Source organism: Centroberyx affinis, unplaced genomic scaffold (genome assembly GCF_046629955.1).
Source record: "Centroberyx affinis isolate AG114_WGS23_722 - 3 ecotype Tasmania unplaced genomic scaffold, CSIRO-AGI_Caff_v1 ptg000975l_1, whole genome shotgun sequence".
NCBI lineage: Eukaryota > Metazoa > Chordata > Actinopteri > Beryciformes > Berycidae > Centroberyx > Centroberyx affinis.
In genome coordinates this window covers 133,006-153,476 of record NW_027279545.1, presented here as the reverse complement: position 1 = coordinate 153,476, position 20,471 = coordinate 133,006, and the positions used below count along the sequence as shown (strand labels likewise).

Below are 20,471 nucleotides of genomic sequence, written 5' to 3'. Positions count from 1 at the left end.
ATATATAGTAGAAGTAATGTACCTATGCTTGAATTTAAACAAAAGAAAGAATAAATAAATTAAAGAAAAAATAGCTAAGGCCTGTTGAGATTTATTTATTTATTTATTTTTTAATGCCTTTTTCAATGGCAGAACTGGTGAAACAAATCCTTCTTTTGTAACACAAAATTTCCAAATACTTGCCTGGCCACAATTAGGCTATGCATCAATTCCAACTATAGTTTTTTTTTTCAACTGGGCATAGGTGGGTATGTGTGTTTATATAGCCTATTAGTATATTATATCATTAATATTTAAATTAAATGTTATGAAGTCACAGGTGTGTGTTTATATCATTCATGTTTAAATTAACAGTTACAAGGTCACAGGTAGGCTATGTGTTTATATATTATATGATTATTGTTTAAATGAACTGTTATGAGGTCACAGGTGTGTGTTTATGAAGTTGGCTATTTTACATCTCCAATCAGCTCAATTATCAATTAGAGCCGACACAGTTTGTTTACTAATTTCTTCCTACGTGTCTCCCTGGTGGTCTAGTGGTTAGGATTCGGCGCTCTCACCGCCGCGGCCCGGGTTCGATTCCCGGTCAGGGAACGACGTTTTGGGGTCGGTAGCCTGTCATAGGGAGCAAAAGCTCCGTCCTTCAACTGGGAAACGTGGCAAAACAGTTCCTACTGGCGTCGGTGCTCTTCTTGTTTGACCCGGACCACTCCAGAGGGGGAGCCCGAGCAGGGAGAAAAAATCTCTCCAAGGGCTCACTGTCTTCTGAAGTCGTAAATTCGACGTAACGAGTGCATTTGATGCTTCCTGGTCGTAAATAAGAAAATGGCCCTCGTAATGAAAGTAGGCTAGTCCTTGGTGGGACTTGTTTTATTTTATAAATCAAGTGGCACAGAACTATTTTGTGTTGCAGTGGCAGAATGAAGAGCGGAAAATGCTCATCCTGCATGTGTTGTTTTAATCCATTTACTAAAAACGAACCAAAATAAAAGTAAAATACAATGAATGAATGAATCACTCTTAGCATCAGCTGCTGACATAGCCTCCACGCTCTCCACTGCCAATCACTTCTCTGCAACTCGGACCACAGAAATTGTCCACTTTCCCAGTCTTACACCACTTTGTTGGATGGTTAATGCTCGCTCAACTTGCAGTTCTAATATTTCCGACAGCATTTGAAGGCAGCAGCAGAGCTTTTGCGCTCACTGTCATTTTATTCGGTATAACTTTGAGGACATCTAGTGGTCAGAATGTGCAATTACTGCACCACCAGGGTTCAACTTACATACCTGCAGTACTAAACGAATAACTTCTTTTAAGTCTCCTTAAAAAGTACATTTACATTCTTTCCTTTGCCTATCTATTTTAAAGATGATTTTATGTTGTTTTAATTTTTCACCATGAATGAATGAATATGCTATTCTCATGATCTTGGACGGACACATCAATACTCATGAACATACACTTCGACCAAAATTGACAAACCGATCCTCGAGATATTAATCATGCTGCATTGATAATGAATGGGAGACTGCAGGATTGTAAAAATGGCTGTTTGAGCTCTTACAACCAAAGTTTTATGTCAGTTAACACCAATATTATTTGAAAATCACCCCAGATTCTATCCACAAGTCATTTTCCATAGTTTGTAATCAATTCTCTATTGAGTGGAGGGCTGAAATTCAGTGGTATTCCCTGCTGTTTCTATCTGTGATGCTGTTTTATATCTGTGATCTTGCTTGAAGACAGCAGCCCACAGTAGCAGACTGCAGTTGTGTGTAATGATTTGAGGGTGAATAGACTGTGAATAGATCTTAAAGGTCTTAAAATGAGGCAAAAATCCCCCTCGGATCCTCTTATACTGTTATATATCAATCTGTGATGTTCAAAGCATTCCATGAGTTATTTTGTGATGAAGTGTCGTAATCCACTTTCTCTCAACCTGCCTCGTCTTCTTCTGCTTCAGTTAGTCCTTTCCTATATTTCTCAGAATGCCTTTGGACAATCCCCAGAGAGGGGTGTATGGGCGTATAAATATTGTGCGTTCATGTGCTGGAGGGAAGATCCGACATCCGGGACTTCCAAGTCGGCCAAGTCCAAATAGCTTTTATGTGCTATTTTGTCAGAAAGTCAAACCCGGAAGACAAACAGTAAACAAACAAATCCATTTTAATTATCCGACTTTGGAGGGCGTTCATGTGAAACCTCCAAGTAGGAAATCTGTTTTTCCGATATATCCGATCAACAATAGCTGTTTTTTTAAGTGCATACAGTCAAGCGTATGAGGATGGATTTTCCCTTTAATATCTGGAGGTGACCTGCAGCTCAACAGCCATCACTAATCATTCTTTAACTTTGTCCAGAATCTTAACTCAGAGAATCATCAGTGCCTCTATTATAGCAAAGCACAGGAAAATCACTTCTTCCATTCTCCATGCAATGTAGGCAGGCTTGATAGATGTTATGCACTTGTAGGAGTTTCTGTCCCCATGCATTTGTGCCCCTTTACTGTTAATTGTTGGTTGCTGTTAGTTGGTTTGGACATGAATTTAACTTGGAAATTGGAAATTTGGATTAGACTCTGTACAACAAATACTGATTTATATGGCATAAATGAGGAATAATGAGGCATTATTAGCCAAATGGAAATAGGCATTGTGAAACAAATATCCTTATTTATATGCATTAATATGTCCATGTACCGAATAAGTGCTTTCGTGAAAATGTAAGTTTGTCTTTTATTTAAAACGCACCATTGACTGTTTCATTTCACCACTCATTGGTATTTTCCAAACGCCTATTTTTCTGAATACAGAAATAAGCGAAACATCCTGGTAATCAAATTAAATTAGTGTTAGAGAAATATTTGCGCCAGGAACAAGTTCAAATTCAGCATTTTGAAAAAGTCTATTGTATATAATATGAGCTTTTGGATAGGACCTTTTCCTCCACCCCTCTCTGTCTTTTCATGCATTTTGCCTGTCACTCAGCCTTTTAACCCCCCAAAGAAATCAAAATATTAAACTTAACCTTATACCAGTTTATCCAGCATGTTCTTCCAAAATAGGCTACAGCATTTCCTGCAGTATTGAGAATGCCACTAATTCTGTTTCTCTTGCCCCATCCGACTGCCCAGACAATGACGTCCTGTTGATTTCCACCAATAGAAACCATAACAAGCTCCTTCCTGCCTGCCTGACTTTGGAGCCCGATTATAGTGGAACCACAATAGCTATTTGATTTATGAATATCAGGGGCCGAGCCTGAGTAGATCTTGGCAAAAACAAAGCATAGACAATGCTTCCTCAGGATCATTCAGACCAAATCTTTGACATTTTAAATCCAATTTCCATTTTAAATCATCAGTCATTTGAAAAGAAAGAAAATGTACAGTTTTTAGTGACTACTGACTTATCTACTCATTTTGACAGACAGACAGCATCTATCTGTTATGAATATCTGTTGAACTGAGACACTGGATGGCAGTGATCATGCATTAAAAAAACATTCAGCTCCTCAAATTGGTAGCTCTCATCCTATTCACAGAGCAACACAATAGATTAGAGGCTATTTAAGCTCTTACACTGCAAATAATTTGCACACCTCAAAAATAGAAATGGGTTTTAAAATCATTTGCGTTGGAGGAATGCCACCACATTGATCCTCAGATGTGTAATTATGACACAGGGATGTACTATTATTACTGAACCCTGGACTCAACATGACTTCCTTATTATTTTATCACCATGACAACAGCTTGCCCCAGCTCCTGTTAGTACATACTGTAGCTCTTGTCCCTGATATAGCAAATTTCATATAGACTCAAAGCGAACAGATGCACTGCAAACAGCCACCTTTTCCCTCTGCAGCCACAGCTATATTCCTGTGGCAGAGAGCGCATCCTCCTCTGAAGAATGTATCTGTCACGTATATAATGGTTATGTCAACGGGCGGGACGGGCTTATACAGGGATACTCTCCGAGGGACACCGGGAATGATGCAAAGACCCGGCGACTTGTATGCATGCCAAGTGATGACATTTTAGCCAACAAAAGCCCAGAGACGCGGCCTTTCATTCCGTCAAAGACGCAAAATGATTTGTGTGCCATTCAAGCGGCCGAAGAGGGCCCGCTCTGACGGCGCCCGGTCCGGATTGATTTCACCCCAGATAAAGGATGTTCAGATCTTATTCTGCCGAGAGAGGCCATCACTAGTTTTTATCATCGTTTGAACCAAATGTCGGAGTCGGAAAAATAAGGTGATTCATTGTCTCCCGTGACCTTATCCGCGCAATGCGTTTCCACCGAACCTGAACCCATTGAGACACTTGACCTACTAACATTTTAGCAACTTACTTATGTCACCTTAATTTGCCAAGTGTAGGAACTTGAACTTGCTTTGAACCATATGTTAGACCTTATACACCACAGTTTCCCACGTGACACTGGGAAAGAAAGGGATCTCATACAGTACAGATATGAGTCATTGTCAACTTTATTGACATGCCTGCTGTTGCTTTGCTGTGCTGTCAAAAGATAAAGATATGAAAGATCAGAATGTATAGAAGGCAATACAACAGTATCATTACATAGCGTATAAAGTGCTTAACAATTAAAGATGTGTTCATAGTCTATATGCATGCATGTATAGTCATAAATGTGTTTCCTTGTAGTCAAAGGGTTCAAGTAACATCAAGATGACATCAACATTTTATGTTCCCGTTCATTTGGGCAGCAGGGTGGTGCAGCAAAACAAATCAATTTTAAGCAGTTATTTAGTCTCTTATTAAGCCTTGAAATCAAATTTTTCCTAAAATGAGTGAAAAATTCTGCCAACAAAGTGAGATAACTCCCCTTTTTTCCAGTACAGGTTCACTTGTCTCAGGAATTTTACTGAAACAACTGTCACTATTTTGAAACCAGGTAGATCACTCCACTAGTATCAACAAAATTACACTTTATTCAAAAAGATTGTTGATTTGCACTGGATCGAAGAGGAATTATCTCACCCCATTGTCATATTTTTTTTCACTTCTTTTAAGAATCAATACTGGATTAAATGACTTGTTAAGATGGATATGTTTCTAATGCTGCATTGAAGTAATAAGGGAATTGTTGTTGGAACGACATGACGGCTCAAAGCAAAGACTTGGAAGTGTTCACACATTTTGAATTTGTTTGAAGTTGTTGCCCTGGTATTTTAAAAGTTGTGATCACTAGATGACTTATATGATAAAAATTGTTAATTTTGTTTGTTTGATTTGAAACTAATACATCATTCCCTACATGTGATGTCAGTCAGAATGGGGTGCATCACCAAACCCCAAGTTCCCAAACACAGTACTTACCACCTCAAAGTTGAGTTGAATGAAATTTTCAAGTAAAAAACTTGTATCTACTATCTTTCCCATGTGGCATGAATGCAGCATAATTCTTCAACCTACAGGCAATGGAACAAATTCATAACAGTTGGTCTACAAGATACAGAGATCAATTTTTCACACTTGTTGCAATATGTTTCCTGATGAATTGACAAACTATCTTGAAATTATAACCAATTTTGTGATAGACATCCAAAAAAAAGACTGTTTTTGTTTTTTTTAATTCCAGTCCACTTAGGCTTTGTACAACGTTTAGTGTGAATTGATAAAATAGCCTAATAATGATGATAATTTTGAATATAAGCCCTGTTCTCTGTTCCTCGGAAAGGAACTGCAACATTTCGGGGATGTTTTTCTGAAACATGGTGTTGAAGTCATTTCAGTCATAAAATATATGCCATTTGGTGGATGCTTTTAGCCAAAGTGCCTTGCAGCACCATGAGAGCTGTAGCTAATGGTGTTAATGCTGTGCTCCAGCCATTAAGCTACACAGGACCACAAAAATACCTTTAGGCCATTAATTAGGAGCCAATAATAGCATTAGGAGGGAGCACTCGCCCAAGCAAACATATTACCAGTGTGCAGGTGGTTGCAGGACAACATATGCTGATATTGCTGGCACTTAAAGGATAGAAAAGGAGAAACATTAATTTAAGAGCCTCTGCAGCAAAGTATGGATTTCTGTGAGCTTTACACCACTGCTGAAACACACACTATTTGCATGAGTGGAGCCCTTTCATGGATGATGCATGAGCATTCTGAATAATACTGATGATATTAACAGGTAAACCTTTTGCCATAAAATTGTTCCTTACAGGGTTCAACGCCACTGATTCCATAATTATAGCCTGAATAACCAGATTTCTCCTTAAAGTTACAATGAAATGAAACATTATTTGCTCATTTTCCATGCCAAAATATACACCTATTTAACAGTAAATGCCCAAAGTTATAAAAAAACAATTTTCTTGTATTTTTATATCAAAATTCTGTTACTTTTACTTCCTGGAAAACAGTGTATGTTTAATGGTGACCTCATCGTGTACCAGCAGGCATAAATAAAAATTCCAACCAATAACATCATAGATATTTGAGCCCCTCCCATTAAATAAAACTGCCTTTCTCTCCCTAACTGATATCCCATTGGTTTACACTTTTGAATGATGCCTCCCTGAGTTATGTCCCACCCCAATATCCTGTTTCAACAGGAAACAATAAGGAAAATGCTGTTTCATTGTGACTTTAAGTCTGAGTTACCATGTCCTTTCACAATGTGAAACACACAGGATTCCTCGACGCAACTTATGATTTTCAAAGATAGAATGATAGTTGATTTCTCTTGACACGAGGGCTGAATTAGCTCCACTAGGGAAAACACAGCTGCAGATATTATTCATGCTAGCAAAGACTCTGTGCTAGTCTTGAACAGCTGTGCTTGCTAGTGCACAGCTGCACTATATGGAATCAAATAGCAAATGCTTATCTGAAAGAAAAACAAACACAATTTTTTATCTGCATGAATGCATGCTGGCCTCCTCTATTTTTGATATGATTTTTTTTCTACCAGAGAAGTAAGTGTAACTGACCTCTGTTCAGTGTGTAAAGCCAGAGGGTGCTACACCATACAAGCCTACGCTACTACCATGAAAATACCTGTGGCAGAAGAAAAGAAAAAATCAAGTGAAGCACATTATCTCAGACTCCGGTGGTTTCTTTATCTTATTTAAGGTGACCAGAATAACGAACATATACTTTATCTTATTTGCCTTGTCAAAAAAAAAGTTCATTTGATTCAAATGTTTTAGCTAGCACCATAGCTTACACAGCCAACATTCTGACAAAAGTCTTCATTAAGGGGGTGCTGCAGGCTGTGTAGGCTATTTGCTAGCTAAAACCTTTGGGTTAAATGAACTAGGCCTTATTTTAGTCTAGCATTAATGTGTTTCCCCAACTAAAACAATTTGTCAAGGTGAGGTTATGGTTTTGGTCATGGTTAAAAAAGAAAAACTTCAGCTGAAAATGAAAAATTCACTCACAGTATCAAAATTCTTGCCTGATATCAGACAGAATTGTCAACTTGTTACACTCCATTTCCATCTTCATTCAACTCGGTGGAGTGGGCAGATTCAAAGGTCTGGACCCAGGCAATCAAAATTCTTCACGAGTTAGGAATTGAACCTGGGTCACCAGAGTCCAAGGAAAAAATATAACCCCAACTTTCACCCTCTTACTTTCCACTGCACTGTTTCATTGTCAGTCTACAGCCTGTTTCTAGTTCTGTCTCCTAATCCGTTTGTGGTGGGGAAACATATTTCTGTCATTTTTCATGCATGGAGTACATTATTAGCATTCAAGATATCGTGCTCATGTCACAAAATTCCTCGAGACCAGGCTGGATCATATACTTTTGACAGTTTTTTCTTGACTCACACAGTAATAGTGTACCTTGCCAAAGTTTTCCCTTATCCCAGTAGAGATTGGATCTTGTCTCATAGCATGGGAAATGACACTACCATTACTGTGGATGGGATAAATGCGCACTGCAGAATATAGCCCTGCTCTTCAAGTTGTGCAACCCATTGGAAGCCCGGCAGATTCGCCCTCTTGTGGGGAGGGTGGAGACATCTCTGTGAACACAATGAGGGACTGTGGAGGCATAGCACTTTTTATATGTGAAAGATGAGTTACATGCTTTTTATTGTCACCTTTGTTGTCTTCATGAAAACAAAAATTGACACATATTTATACGCCAACACTTTTTTTGCACATTGCAGTATTTGCACACAGGCCTCAGATAACAGGAAACGTTATATAGTTATATTAGTTATGTTAGTTATATTCCAATCAATTTCTGATCTTATTTCCGTTGAAATAGCAAAATAAAATGTCATTAAGTCCTGCAGATTCCTGCAGGAAAAAGATTAGGATGCATTGGTATACATCAGTGTGAAACTGTGAGGAGAGACTCTGTGTTCACTGTTTAGATTACACTGTGTTCCCTGTTCAAAGTCAGAAATATCAAGTGCAGTGCTATGTCATCACTTACAGCCCGAGAATCTGTTGCGGCTCTGAAAAAACAATGATAGCTGACAGGTCCTTTGTTTAGACTGAGATAAGACTTTAACACTGATGAAACTACACAAGTTGTCTGCTGTTATGAAGTTCTCTGTTTATGGTAATTCAATTCCCTTGGTTTTCCTTCCCATGACCAGCCATTTACACATCACAAATAGCCAATGGGAAGTTATATGTTCACATATAAGGTACACAGCACTCAGGCTTTTGCCAAAGTGGACCTGAGTGCTATGGTTTGACAATGTCAATCTCTCTGGGTATGCAAGGTGATGAAAACTCCCAAAATGCTGTCTTTGACCTGTATGGTTGCCATGTTCCATGGAGTAAGATGCTCTCCAACTGATAAGACCCACATCATCTAACCATTAGGCATATAGAGTGATGAAATAGTGAAAAATGAATGAAAAGAGCTCTGGGCAATTGAGGTGGTGGAGCACTCTAGATGGCTATCAGTCTGTGGTGAAACGATGTACTATATGCCATCTCCAGGTCTTGACCAAGACTTTTGTAATTACAATTCATCCCGGATTAGCGAAATCCTTAAAAATAAGAAATGAGCATTCCCTGAACTCGCTGCGCTCAATTCTTAAACAGCTCTCCAAGTTAAATATCAGAGCAGCGAAGGAATGAGTTCAAATGTCTTGAGGTGCTTAGAGTCACTACTTGCCAGTAGTTCCTATCTACAACACATTGGTGGATTAAAGAATGTCTTGTTGGATAAACACTCTTGGATACCTCTTGGACAATAGATTGAGAATCAAAGCCAAAGAGAATGTGGCCGCACGCTTTTGGAGAACTGATGAAAACCTTAAAGATGAACGCCAAAAACGAAAAACATTCTTGATTGCACTTGATGTGTAAGGTAAGGGCAGATATATAATCATTTCTCTTTCAGATTACACTTAACCTGTACTCAGATGAGCTCAAGCAACAAAATACAGTGTTCTTCTCTCAGACAAGACATGATCTGTTATGAGAACTGATGATACACTGCAGGACAGAATGCTGACAAGGTTGACCATAGAAGCAGTGCTCTTACAGGTATATAAAGATAGTGTCAAACTTGTTGGCCAATAATAGTCCTATGTGTCTGAAGGAGGTAGAATATAGGTGAATTTTCAGTTGGAAAGAAAGAGAAACAGAATAAGTGGCCCTTTTGTTTTCTATTTGACCTAAATTCAGAGGTTTGGTCTGAACTGCCATTGCCATGTCCTTTCTATCTCATATTCCATATTCACAGGAGTCCCTGTGTGTCCTCTGTCTGATTCTCACTGCGTCCAAACTGTCCCATATACTGCGGTCCATATGGAAGATGGGACGCCGAGGACCGGCTAATCCCTTGAAAGTCTGTGAACTTTGCTTTCTTTTGCTTTGCCCTCTCTCCGCGGGGTCCTGTGACCGGGAATCAAAGTTTGGAGATCAGGTAGGAGGGCCCGGCAGCGGCCCGCGGCCCCGCCGAGCGGATCGCCTGCTGCTGTGCTGACGGAGGGCTGGCGCACACAAAGCATGAAAAGCGTGGATTCCCGGGGCCAAGGGCACCGCCCGACGGGCTCCGCGCTCCCCGGCCGGCCCGGGGAGAAAGGAACGGCTCAGTCAGCAAGCCAGGGCCACTGGAGCGATGAAAAGATAATTCTCCCCCCCACCACCGCGGACCTCATGCGGCGTCAAACCATTTGTGAGCAGTGACAGAGCCAGATTGGGCCGAAAGGATATGAGTGGGAAACTTCAAAACCTGCTCATGTTTCTGCGGACGTGAAAGGATTTGTATAACACATTCAGATTTGATGGACTTTCCCATGTTCGCTCCGGACAGCCCTTTTTTTGTTGACATGTTCAAATAATGAATCTCTTATGTGTTGGATCCCTTTTTCCCCCCTGCTCCCGAGTCCTGTTTCTAGTCGTCGGGTAGGGATGCTGTGCGGACCATTCCATCACCTGTCCCGAGCATATGGAGAACCGCTGACTCGCCGGCTTCCAGGAACCAGGGTGAGTAGTAATAGCGCTAGTGGAGCTCTGAGTCGGACTTTTTTTTTTACCTCAAACTACCCTGAACAACACCTCATCTCCTGTACTGCAATGCTAACCAGAAACCTGTTATGGTGCAATTACTCCTTTAATTTAGCTGTTTCCTCACAACCGCGGCTCTTATCTGTGACTGACAAGCATCTCGGGACGATTATCTGATAAGGGGTTTTCACAAGACAATGAGATCTGCAAACAGAGATAAAGCCATTATACTTTAGAAATGACAGTGGTTATCGGCGCATTGTCCTGTATATTTCTTAGAACTTTGATGCCAGGGCTGCAGGTGTTCGAAGATAATATTTTCTGACATTTGTCTGTTTTGATGCGGCTGGATAGGCATATCAAAGACGTTCCTCTGAAGTCAAAACTATAATGAGATTATTTTGGGAGAATCTTTTCTTCTGACTTCAACTCAGCAGCAGAAGATTATCTACAGATTTTCTCAGCAAAATGAATTAAAGATATGATTGTTTTCATTCTCTGTTTTCCCACCTTCGAAGTTTAAAGTTTTCTTTTCTAAAGTGACACTTAATTTTACGGATTAAGTGCATAGGCTGGATTTCTCATTAAGTGCAAATACTTGCTCTCTTTCAGGTGCTGAAATGGAACATATATTTTTGATTCTTTTACTGTTTAGTAAGGCAATATCAGTTGGAGCTCAATTCAATGGATACAACTGTGACGCCAACTTTCACAGCCGCTTCCCTGGTGAGGAACTCAAAGAAAACATGGATTTATCATTTTTGTTTCGTAATCACTGGCTGGAATTTAAGCATGTATCTTTATTTAGAAAACATTTCCACAAGCTAACTACATGTTCTCGAGTTCATGATCTAATTTGATTGGAACAAGAGTTACTGTATGAACTTATGGCGATCCTGGGTACATTTTGGTCCGTAACCCTAGACTTGGGCTACTTTACTGGAACAGTTTTCCTCCTCAAAACTCACTTTTAGAGAGAAAACTTGAATTTAAGCCCATAATGCAGACTTGAATTACAACTCAGCATTAACATTAACTCATTAAGACCCATTCAAACTTAGTGACTTGACCTCAAAATAGAAAATACTTTCATATCTTTGGAAGAAATTGCCTTGTGACTTATTGATGTGTGAGGGTGCAGTAATAACCATGTGAATTTGTGTGTGTGTGTGTTTGTCTCTGGCAGCGGAGAGGGACATTAGTGTGTACTGTGGGGTGCAGACCATCACCCTCAAAATCAACTTCTGCCCCGTCCTCTTCTCCGGCTACACCGACACCGACCTGGCCCTCAACGGTCGCCATGGGGACGCCCACTGCCGCGGCTTCATCAACAACAACACCTTCCCCACCGTCGTGCTCTTTAGCATCAGCCTGGCAACACTGGAGGCCTGTGGCAATTCCCTAGTGGTATGAAGGAGGGAATCATATAATTGAATGTGTCATTGTAGGAATGGATTTTTTTCAATGTTAGCATCACAAATGGCTACTGTGGATGTTTTAGCTGTTAAGCAGGTAATGCTGTTTTAAGGGAGTCAAAAGTCCACAAATCTTCAAGCTAGATGTATTAACTGGGGTTTGACTGATATGAAGATGCCTATAGCTTATATATTGTACCAATATTCAATATCTTCACAGACTGCCGTTACTAACGCTATTGCGCCCGCTATTGTTATTGCTCTCTCTACCTACACATAAAACCAACCGCTGGATCAACCATATGCAACAAGTCCAGGCGAGTTATTTGGGGGTTGTTGTAGCCTAAGGCATTTTGGGAAATGTAGGAAGTCACTAACTGAAGTAGAAGTAGACAAGGCGGGTTGAGGGAAAAGTGGATACACCAAAAAGGTAAACACTTCATCACAAAACAACTCCTGGAATGCATTGGCCATCACAGATTGATGATATATGACAGTGTAAGAGGATCCAAGGGGGGATTTTTCCTTAAGGCAGGGTGAGGCAGGTTTCCCTGCAGGTTTTACAGACTGTTGAGTAAAGTCCTCCCACACCACACTGGAGTTATTTCTCTGGTCAGACATCAAATAAGAATAACGATAATAACATTAATTAGTCTAACCCTAGTATTAACTGCATTACCTAAACTCTAACTGAACCTAATTTCCCCTGAGATCGATATTTAAATTTAGAAAAAAATATTCTCTTTAGTGCATTTTGCTGTGAGTCAGTCAATGTTTTGCCTATGCCAGGCAACCGCAGTGATATCACTTTTATTTTGAAAATGTCATGCATTTTTTAGCAAAATAGATAATTTTGCTTCCAGTTATTGATGCAAGGGTCAGAAAAACCCGTAATTCCCAGGGCTGCTAATATCATAGGTGGACTCCTCATGAACTCATGTTGAGGCACACATAAATGCAAATGCTCTCCCAAAGTGACATGTAAATTAGTAAAATATTCAAATTCATGTTGGGTGATATTTTTAAACTTTAGATGCCTTCTTGTTATGGCAGTGCCATTAAAACATTAATTTTAAGCCACTTATTATCCAAATTTCCTTGTTATGCAGCATAATGTTTCAAATCACTGGTAACCTTGTTTTCTTGAGTGCTGTAGACAAAAACTTGATTATTCCAATATAAATTTAGTTTCAAGGGTTAAGAATGGGCAACATTTTGTGTTGCAATTTAGAAGTGAGGCAAGCATTAATGGCAATGACATTTACCTTTACTCCTCAAAACTATGCAAATTTGTACAGTGAAATGTCACAAAGTCCTAAATGATTGTCTGTAATTACCTGTAAAAGTAATATATGATGAAATCCGGCTGACACAATGGGGTTAGACTATGGCCTGTCTGAAACCTTTTAAAAGGTGACAGCCACCCCCAAAAGCTCCTAGAACAAAGATCAGATCTGTAGCTGTCTAGTTCACAGTATGCATGCTTTAATTTTGACAAGCTGTGTTCATCCTGCATGGGAACGAGGTCTGGTAATCTTTATCTTAGTGGAGGGGCTGCAGTGTGATGATGTCTGTTCATGGAAAAGTAATTTCTAAAGAGGGAGAATTTAAAGTGGATCTTTTGCTGAGGTGGCTTTCTCTTTCCCCGCTCGTTTTGCTGAGCGATGAGTTGGACTGAGCGGGACACTTTCTTGAGGGTCCGTTCTCAGATAAGGAGGGACTGAGCTGGGGATTAGCGAAGCGCATTAGTATGCTCAATAGTATGGGTGATGTTATCGAGCCTCGTCCGGTCTGCCCGGGGGAAGATAACGGTTGTTGGGAGGAGGAGTATTACCCACACCGGTGTGGCTTGTTTGCAGGTCTCCACAGCTCATGGACCCAACGCTTACGGGAACCTGTCGCTGGTGCAGATTGGGAACATATCGGGGTACATCGACACGCCGGATCCCCCCAACATCATCAGCTACCTGCCAGGTCTGCTGTACAAGTTCAGCTGCAGTTACCCACTGGAGTACCTGGTCAACAACACGCAGCTGGCCTCGTAAGTCAAATCGGCAAGGTCACTTTCTCTTTAAAAGTGGCTTGAAAGTGCTGTTTTAATTGCTCTAGGAAGGCCAGTGGGTTTTGTGGGTCTAAGAGAAGGCCAATAGAAGGGACGCAAATATAATTACAGCTATTATTTCCTTGTGTGACTATTATTATTCTATTGGGTAAAATATGAACCTGTTACTACATTATCCCAAGAGCTGATGTATGCAGCATGGATAAACCAAACTTATTGAAATGTCATTAAAATAATGTGTAATTTACATATTGTTGATGTGATTTGCAAACAGTCATTCAGCAGAATGTGATTGCTGAAGGTGCCTTAATTAAAAGTTGGGGACTATGAAAGAGTCAAGTATGAGTTGTTTTAACGATATTCATGAACTTTTGGCCAATGTCTGCCAAAGCTGATTCAGATTTACTTTTGGCCTTCTGTACTTTTGCCGAACATAAGCTAAGTGGATGAATCTATTACATATTTTAAATGTAATAAAACTTCATTTAAGGTTTTAGGAAACAACCTTACACTGTAGCCTACTGAATGTTCCCCTGTTTCAAATCATATCACTCAAGTTTTTTTTTCTTTATAATGAATACTGTGGATCATTATTGAGCAGTATCAGTGAGTAGAACAAAATGTTTACAGAATGTCTGAACATATTGAACTAAAGAAACGCATGCAGATGTCAGACTCAGGCTCCAAAATATTTTTGTCAACTTAAATCTTTTTTTATCTTTATTAAAGGTCGGCTGCTGCAATCTCAGTGAAGGAAAGCAATGGTACTTTTGTCAGCACATTGAATCTGCTGCTTTACAACGTAAGTTCACATCACTCAGGTCTAAATATATCTGCCTTCGTTGTACAGGGGAGCTGAAACTGTAAAACTGGAGACAAAACCACATGTTAAATATTAATTAAGTCAGCCCGCATCACAGAGTGTAAAGATGCTCTGCAGTCAGTCAGTTGTACAGCATCTGCAGTTGCAACGTTACTAAGAATAGGAATGATCCATCTACAAGGCTGGGAAGAAACCAAAGGCTCAGAAACCCTTTGTATGCTACTCAGGCAGCCGACAAATTACCTTTAATCCTGTAATTGGAGCAGATTATACTCAATTTACCCTGAATTCATTTCAGAAGTTACGGTAACGTCACTTGCCGATTTGAATCAAATACAAGTAAATGGGGTGCTATGGAAACCAGATGATGGATATGCTGCAATTCATAAATTGCAGCTAAATTGAACAAATCTCCTGCGACAAGATAATGGGAAATAGCCCCAAAATGTGAAAAACATGCTGAAATGCCTTTGTCGTTTCTGTGGATGCACAGGACTCGTCGTACGTCCAGCAGCTGGCCATCCCCATGGCTGGACTCACTCTGAAGACTCGGGTGTTTGCAGCTGTAAAAGCCTCCAACCTGGATAGGAGGTATTTCATCAACATCTAGCTATTAAATCTGAATGATTCACCAGCAGATCGTGTTGTGTTTACACCAAAATTACAGTGTGCAGCCAGTCACAATTTAGGATTCTTCACCAAATCCCTTTAACCATCTTATCCATTATCATCTGAAAGGCAAAATTTACCCCACATTTGTGCCTTCTAGCTACTTTTACAGTCTTCTGCAAAGTTATGGAATTTTCCAATGCAAACAATACAGTTATTGTCCAGCGATAAATAAAATAAAGTACAATGTAATAAACCCACACCCATATTGAGTGTGCCATTTCTGCACAGAGTAAAACAATAAGTGGGGCGGTATAAGATGACACATTGTGCAGTAAGAATAATACTAACGGCCTACATTTAGGTGAAGCTACATTCTATTATGTAAAACAAAAATCTCTTTACACTACTATCTACAGTAGGGATAAGAACACAAAAAAAGAAAAAGAACACAGTTAAAAATGACTGTGGGCTTTGACAATCTATAAATACACTTGTCACATAAGAAGGATGAGGCTGTTAACTATGTCACTTTGTTCACCTGAGAAGGATCTTTGTGTCTTATGGCCAGCTGGTCCTGTTATTGATGATACATGGAGCACAGGGCTGCAGTATTGAGACCGCAATGTGAAAATCTTGGTCTTGTCTCAGGCTTAAACTTGTCTCGGTCTTGATCTTGGAGATATTTTTCTGTTAGGTCTCAGAATGAATATGCAAAATAGGTTGGAAAATAAATTCTGCTATATTCCTGTAAAGTGACCCAATCGTAAAATTCCCTAACTTCCTCAGAGAATTCATCAAGTTCCCTGTCCCTGTCTGGAACAGATATCCCTAAATTCCATGATGCTCGCATTTTGTTATTGGCTGTTATTTGTTTTTGGCTACCAATTACTCTTGACTTGCTCCAGTGTCTGACTTAAGTTGGGCCCAACCCCACTTTGGTGTTGGACATGATTGTATTGCGGTCATTTGATCTTGGCTATAGGCTCAACAGTGGGTGTGGGAGAGACTTGCCATGAATGGAGGGTGTAAACAACATGGATATGGCGATCTTAAAGCACACCGACTTTTTGGGAGGTTGACCATTAATCACATTACCCAGTATCAAAGAGGATTGGTACCAAAATCATGTCTGTGTCTCCACTAGATAGTTCTGTCCGGTGCGCATGCTAACACTTAACATACAGTATGTTAAGTAGCCTAATCGTAGGCGATTAGCATTAACCAAAGTATGAAGATAAACCTTTTAAATTGGTTTGTATTCTGTGGCTTGTAGATTCATAACTTCTAAAAACAAAATCTCAAGTCTGTTTCAAATCAACAGCGCAAAAAACTTTAGCTGTCTGGCTAACTTCACTCACTTCCTGTGTAAACAAAACAACTTACGCCCGAAGTCTCATGGGAAAAGAGATCTGGCATTGAAAGTAGTTCCAAAGAGTGCATTCTTTTTGTCTATTTTATCAATCCCCTAAACAAGCTTGGCAGGTTTAGACGCATGTAATTAAAATGAACTAACCCTCCAGCCTTAGAGCTGCTACAAGTTCTCATTTTCTCACTTTTAAGATCTGGCTATCTACTGGAGACACAGAGATGATTTTGGTGCCAATCCTCTTGTCAGATACTGGGTAAGGGGACCAATGGGCCAGACTCCGAAAAAGTCAGTGAAGTTCTTTAACTATACATGATCACATTGACTTTAAAGACCTTGACCCCTGGCTTTTTGAAACCCTTCATATAAAATAGATGGAACGTTCTCATGGACTACTGCTACACCACTCCCTCCGGAAACCCTAACGATGACCTCCGCTATGACCTTTTCTTTAGGTAACTGTGATTTTTGAAAACTTAAATTTTGATGTTGCTCTCGCTCTCCATTCTGATAACACTCTCCAAATTTCCCCCCCCTGAGCTAGCTGCGACAAAGACCCCCAGACCACTGTCTTTGAGAACGGGAAGAGCCAAATGGGCCGCTTTGCCTTTGAAGTATTCCGCTTTGTAAAGCACAAGAACCAGAAGATGTCCACCGTCTTCCTGCACTGCGTTACCAAGCTGTGTCGAGCAGATGACTGCCCAATGCTCATGCCGGTGAGGCTAACATAGGGCGCTAACACACTGACTTGACACAGGATAACACAGAAAACCTACATCGAGACATCATTCATATCTCAATTGTCTCGAGCCTTAGGAATCTTTCTTAAACCTTTCATCTTCATCTTCCCTTCATGACTGAAGCGCATTTAATAGATAAAATCCATAGTCCAGGGAGTCCAGCTTTCACCTGGATTCACCTGCTCAGTCTATTTCATCCTAATATTTTGTGTGTGATTTAAAGAGTAACTAAACCCCAAAGCCAGATCTGTGTAAAGCCTGACATTCGCTAGTAAAAAGCATGCCACTGAAATTGCCATCTGCTATTGGCTGATCTTTGGTGCCAGGTGATGTCACCTTCTATAGAGTACAACAGGTGGTGATGTCACGTGGTACCAAAGATCAGCCAATAGCAGATATCATCTATTTACCATTACATGTCAGGCTTCACACAGATTTGGGTTTGGGGTTTAGTTACTCTTTAAGACATTTACCAATACACATAATAATACACAATCAATTACAAGTCAATTACGAGTCAAAATGGCTACCCATTAGTTTCTAGTCATTACCAACTAAAATGAGCACACAATTATTTACAGTCAAAATGGACATTATTCCAAAAAATCTGGTCTGATTACCTGTTGAAAAGTAATCCTTGACCGATTTCTGGGGACTGAAGTTCATCAACTGATTATAATTTTTTTTTTTTTTTTTTACCATTCACCAACTGCTGGCATTCTTATCAGGTATATTTTCTGACACAACTTCAATGCATGTTAAAATGGAAACAGATTGTGTCTACCGACTATCCTATCATGAAAAATTAGGACACATTACGTCTTTCATTCTGATATGATAGCAAAAATGCATGTCTGCCTTCATCTCTCTCCATTTTGTTTTTTTTCTTTTTAGATCTGTGGCAGCAGAAAAAAGAGAGACGTCTCAGAGGGGAAGGAATCAACGGGCGCATCTGGAAATGCCGTCATTACCGCCGGTCCTATCATCACTCGGAGTGGTACGGTTTGATAACATTCCTCCTCTTTCATCCCATCTACTCAGTCTATTCCCCCTAACTTTCTCACTCCGACCCCCCTCTATCCTGAGCAACTCTTAGACATCATCCACACAGCATTGATTTTTTTCTGGGGAGAATTTCTCTCTCAACTCTCAACCTGAAACTCAATACTTACAGTTCGGCACCATAAGCTCTCTTAATCCCTTTTTTTAAAACTGTGTCCATGTACAATACACGCTCCATGCTTCTACTCTGCTTTGCTTTCAAACATTTTCATCAGTTGGTTAAATTTAAGATGATGCTAAATTATTAGTCACCTATAATACCAGATTGGATATAGCATATAATGTAATATGTAAATCTCTAGTCTTGATTCTGACATGAGGCCCGGTGGTGTGAATTTACCTGGTTGACCTAGATAGTCTACTGTAGCAGCTTTTCAACACCTGCCTGAGGGCATCCTGTTGAGTCATGTACTGTAAGAGAAATTGGTCAATGTGCCATTGCACTGTGTAGTCTGCTGTACTGTTTATAATGCATTGTATCCTTCAACAACTTTTACTGTGTTTTACAGATGAAACACCAACCAACAACTCACAACTGGGTAAGTCTTTGCATTCAGTCCAAATTCTGCAGACATGAAATTATATGGGATGACTTTTTTTTTAAAAATACAGTGTTACTGTCTAGTAATATGAAGACTTGGGAACCATTTCAATGAACAGAAAGGATAAATCCACCCTCAGATCCCCTTACACTGTAACATATCACCAGTCTGTGATTTTCAATGAATTTTGTGATGAAGTGTTGTGATTTACCGTTTTATTGTACCCACTTTCCCTCAACATGCCTTGTTTATTTCTGCTTCAGTCTTGTGGCTGCATTGCATTCTGGTCTATTGAGGCTACTGTGGGTGGAGAAATTGGTCTCTCTGCCTCTTCTGTGATGGATTTCTCCCTGTGCGATTGCGCTGTTTTTAACAGTGTTTCAGGGTGGATTTTTTCTTTAATGTGTACTGAATAATATTGCACTCACATCACATACTGCATAGAAAGATCAATGCAACATGAGACTGGGTTGTTTCTTTGTGCTGTTGCTGCTCTAGCCCAGCTGAACGCTCCGGTATTTCGGATGAACACGGTGACCAGCGCGCTCATCTCGGGCGTGATCATTCTGGGCGTCGTGAGCGTGTGCTTCTTCGTCTTCTCCCTCACCCTCCTCAAAGGCAAGAGCGCCCCGGCCGGCGCCCTGTCCGGGGTTCGCAACCCGGCCTTCAACTGAGCGCCCGCACCGAGCCCGCCAAGGACACCCTTCGCAAACCATTTCCGACGCGCGCTTAGCGAGGGGCGAACAAATGGGGTTACGTGATGTTTGTGTTATGTATTCATTTTAAAGGAGAAAAAAAAGCTGAAAGTCGATTTAGGTACATGTTAACAGCTCTGTACAATGTGCATTAGCATAGAACTAGAGGAGGACTTTTTATGTGTGTTGTACTGTACTTATTTTTTGTTCCAACCCTGTGACAGGCCAGACTATTGTCTTCCTGCATGTGATAATTCATCATGCAGATTTAACCCACATAGCTGGGACACACGTAACTTAATTCAATACCTCAGCTATACAGCTTTCAATTGCAGGGTGTAGGATCAATTACAAGATATACATAGTAGTGTGTAAACGGCCGGTCAAACTCGCACTTCTTGTTTAGCGGCCAAAACACTAGCAGGAGCCCTTTAATGGAAATATGACAACTGCTTTTGAGAATGAAAGGAGCTCTATAAAATATTCTATTCCATAATTGAGGTTTGAGATAACAAAAAGCCTCAGGCATGGATGTCAAGTTGTTAAGAGACCAGTATGCTTAAGGGTTTCTTGACTTAAAATCTAACTTTAAAATTGTATTGATATAATTATTCAAATTAATCTTTAATTTATTACTGTTGCTACTCATTAGAAGGGTAGTATTATGATTAATGCATTGATAGGCAAGA

At 40.1% G+C, this 20,471-nt stretch overlaps 1 protein-coding gene and 1 non-coding gene across 2 annotated transcripts; both read left to right on the top strand.

The window, feature by feature from the left end:
• Positions 1–525: 525 nt before the first annotated feature.
• Positions 526–597, top strand: trnae-cuc (transfer RNA glutamic acid (anticodon CUC)). The gene has a single exon. It is a non-coding gene; the product is annotated as a tRNA-Glu (tRNA).
• Positions 598–11,076: 10,479 nt separating this feature from the next.
• Positions 11,077–19,761, top strand: zpld1a (zona pellucida-like domain containing 1a). The gene is made up of 10 exons (XM_071522314.1): positions 11,077–11,191; positions 11,652–11,872; positions 13,740–13,921; positions 14,672–14,744; positions 15,259–15,356; positions 17,118–17,198; positions 17,288–17,459; positions 18,378–18,480; positions 19,055–19,084; positions 19,586–19,761. The coding sequence occupies exons 1-10, from the start codon at positions 11,086–11,088 to the stop codon at positions 19,759–19,761; spliced, it is 1,242 nt and encodes a 413-aa protein (XP_071378415.1). The 5' UTR covers positions 11,077–11,085.
• Positions 19,762–20,471: the final 710 nt, after the last annotated feature.

Coding starts and splice junctions, on each gene's coding strand:
- zpld1a (XM_071522314.1), top strand. CDS start 11,086: ATGGAACATATATTTTTGATTCTTTTACTGTTTAGTAAGGCAATATCA. Junction 11,192..11,651: donor CTTTCACAGCCGCTTCCCTG/GTGAGGAACTCA, acceptor TGTCTCTGGCAG/CGGAGAGGGACATTAGTGTG. Junction 17,199..17,287: donor CGCTATGACCTTTTCTTTAG/GTAACTGTGATT, acceptor CCCCTGAGCTAG/CTGCGACAAAGACCCCCAGA.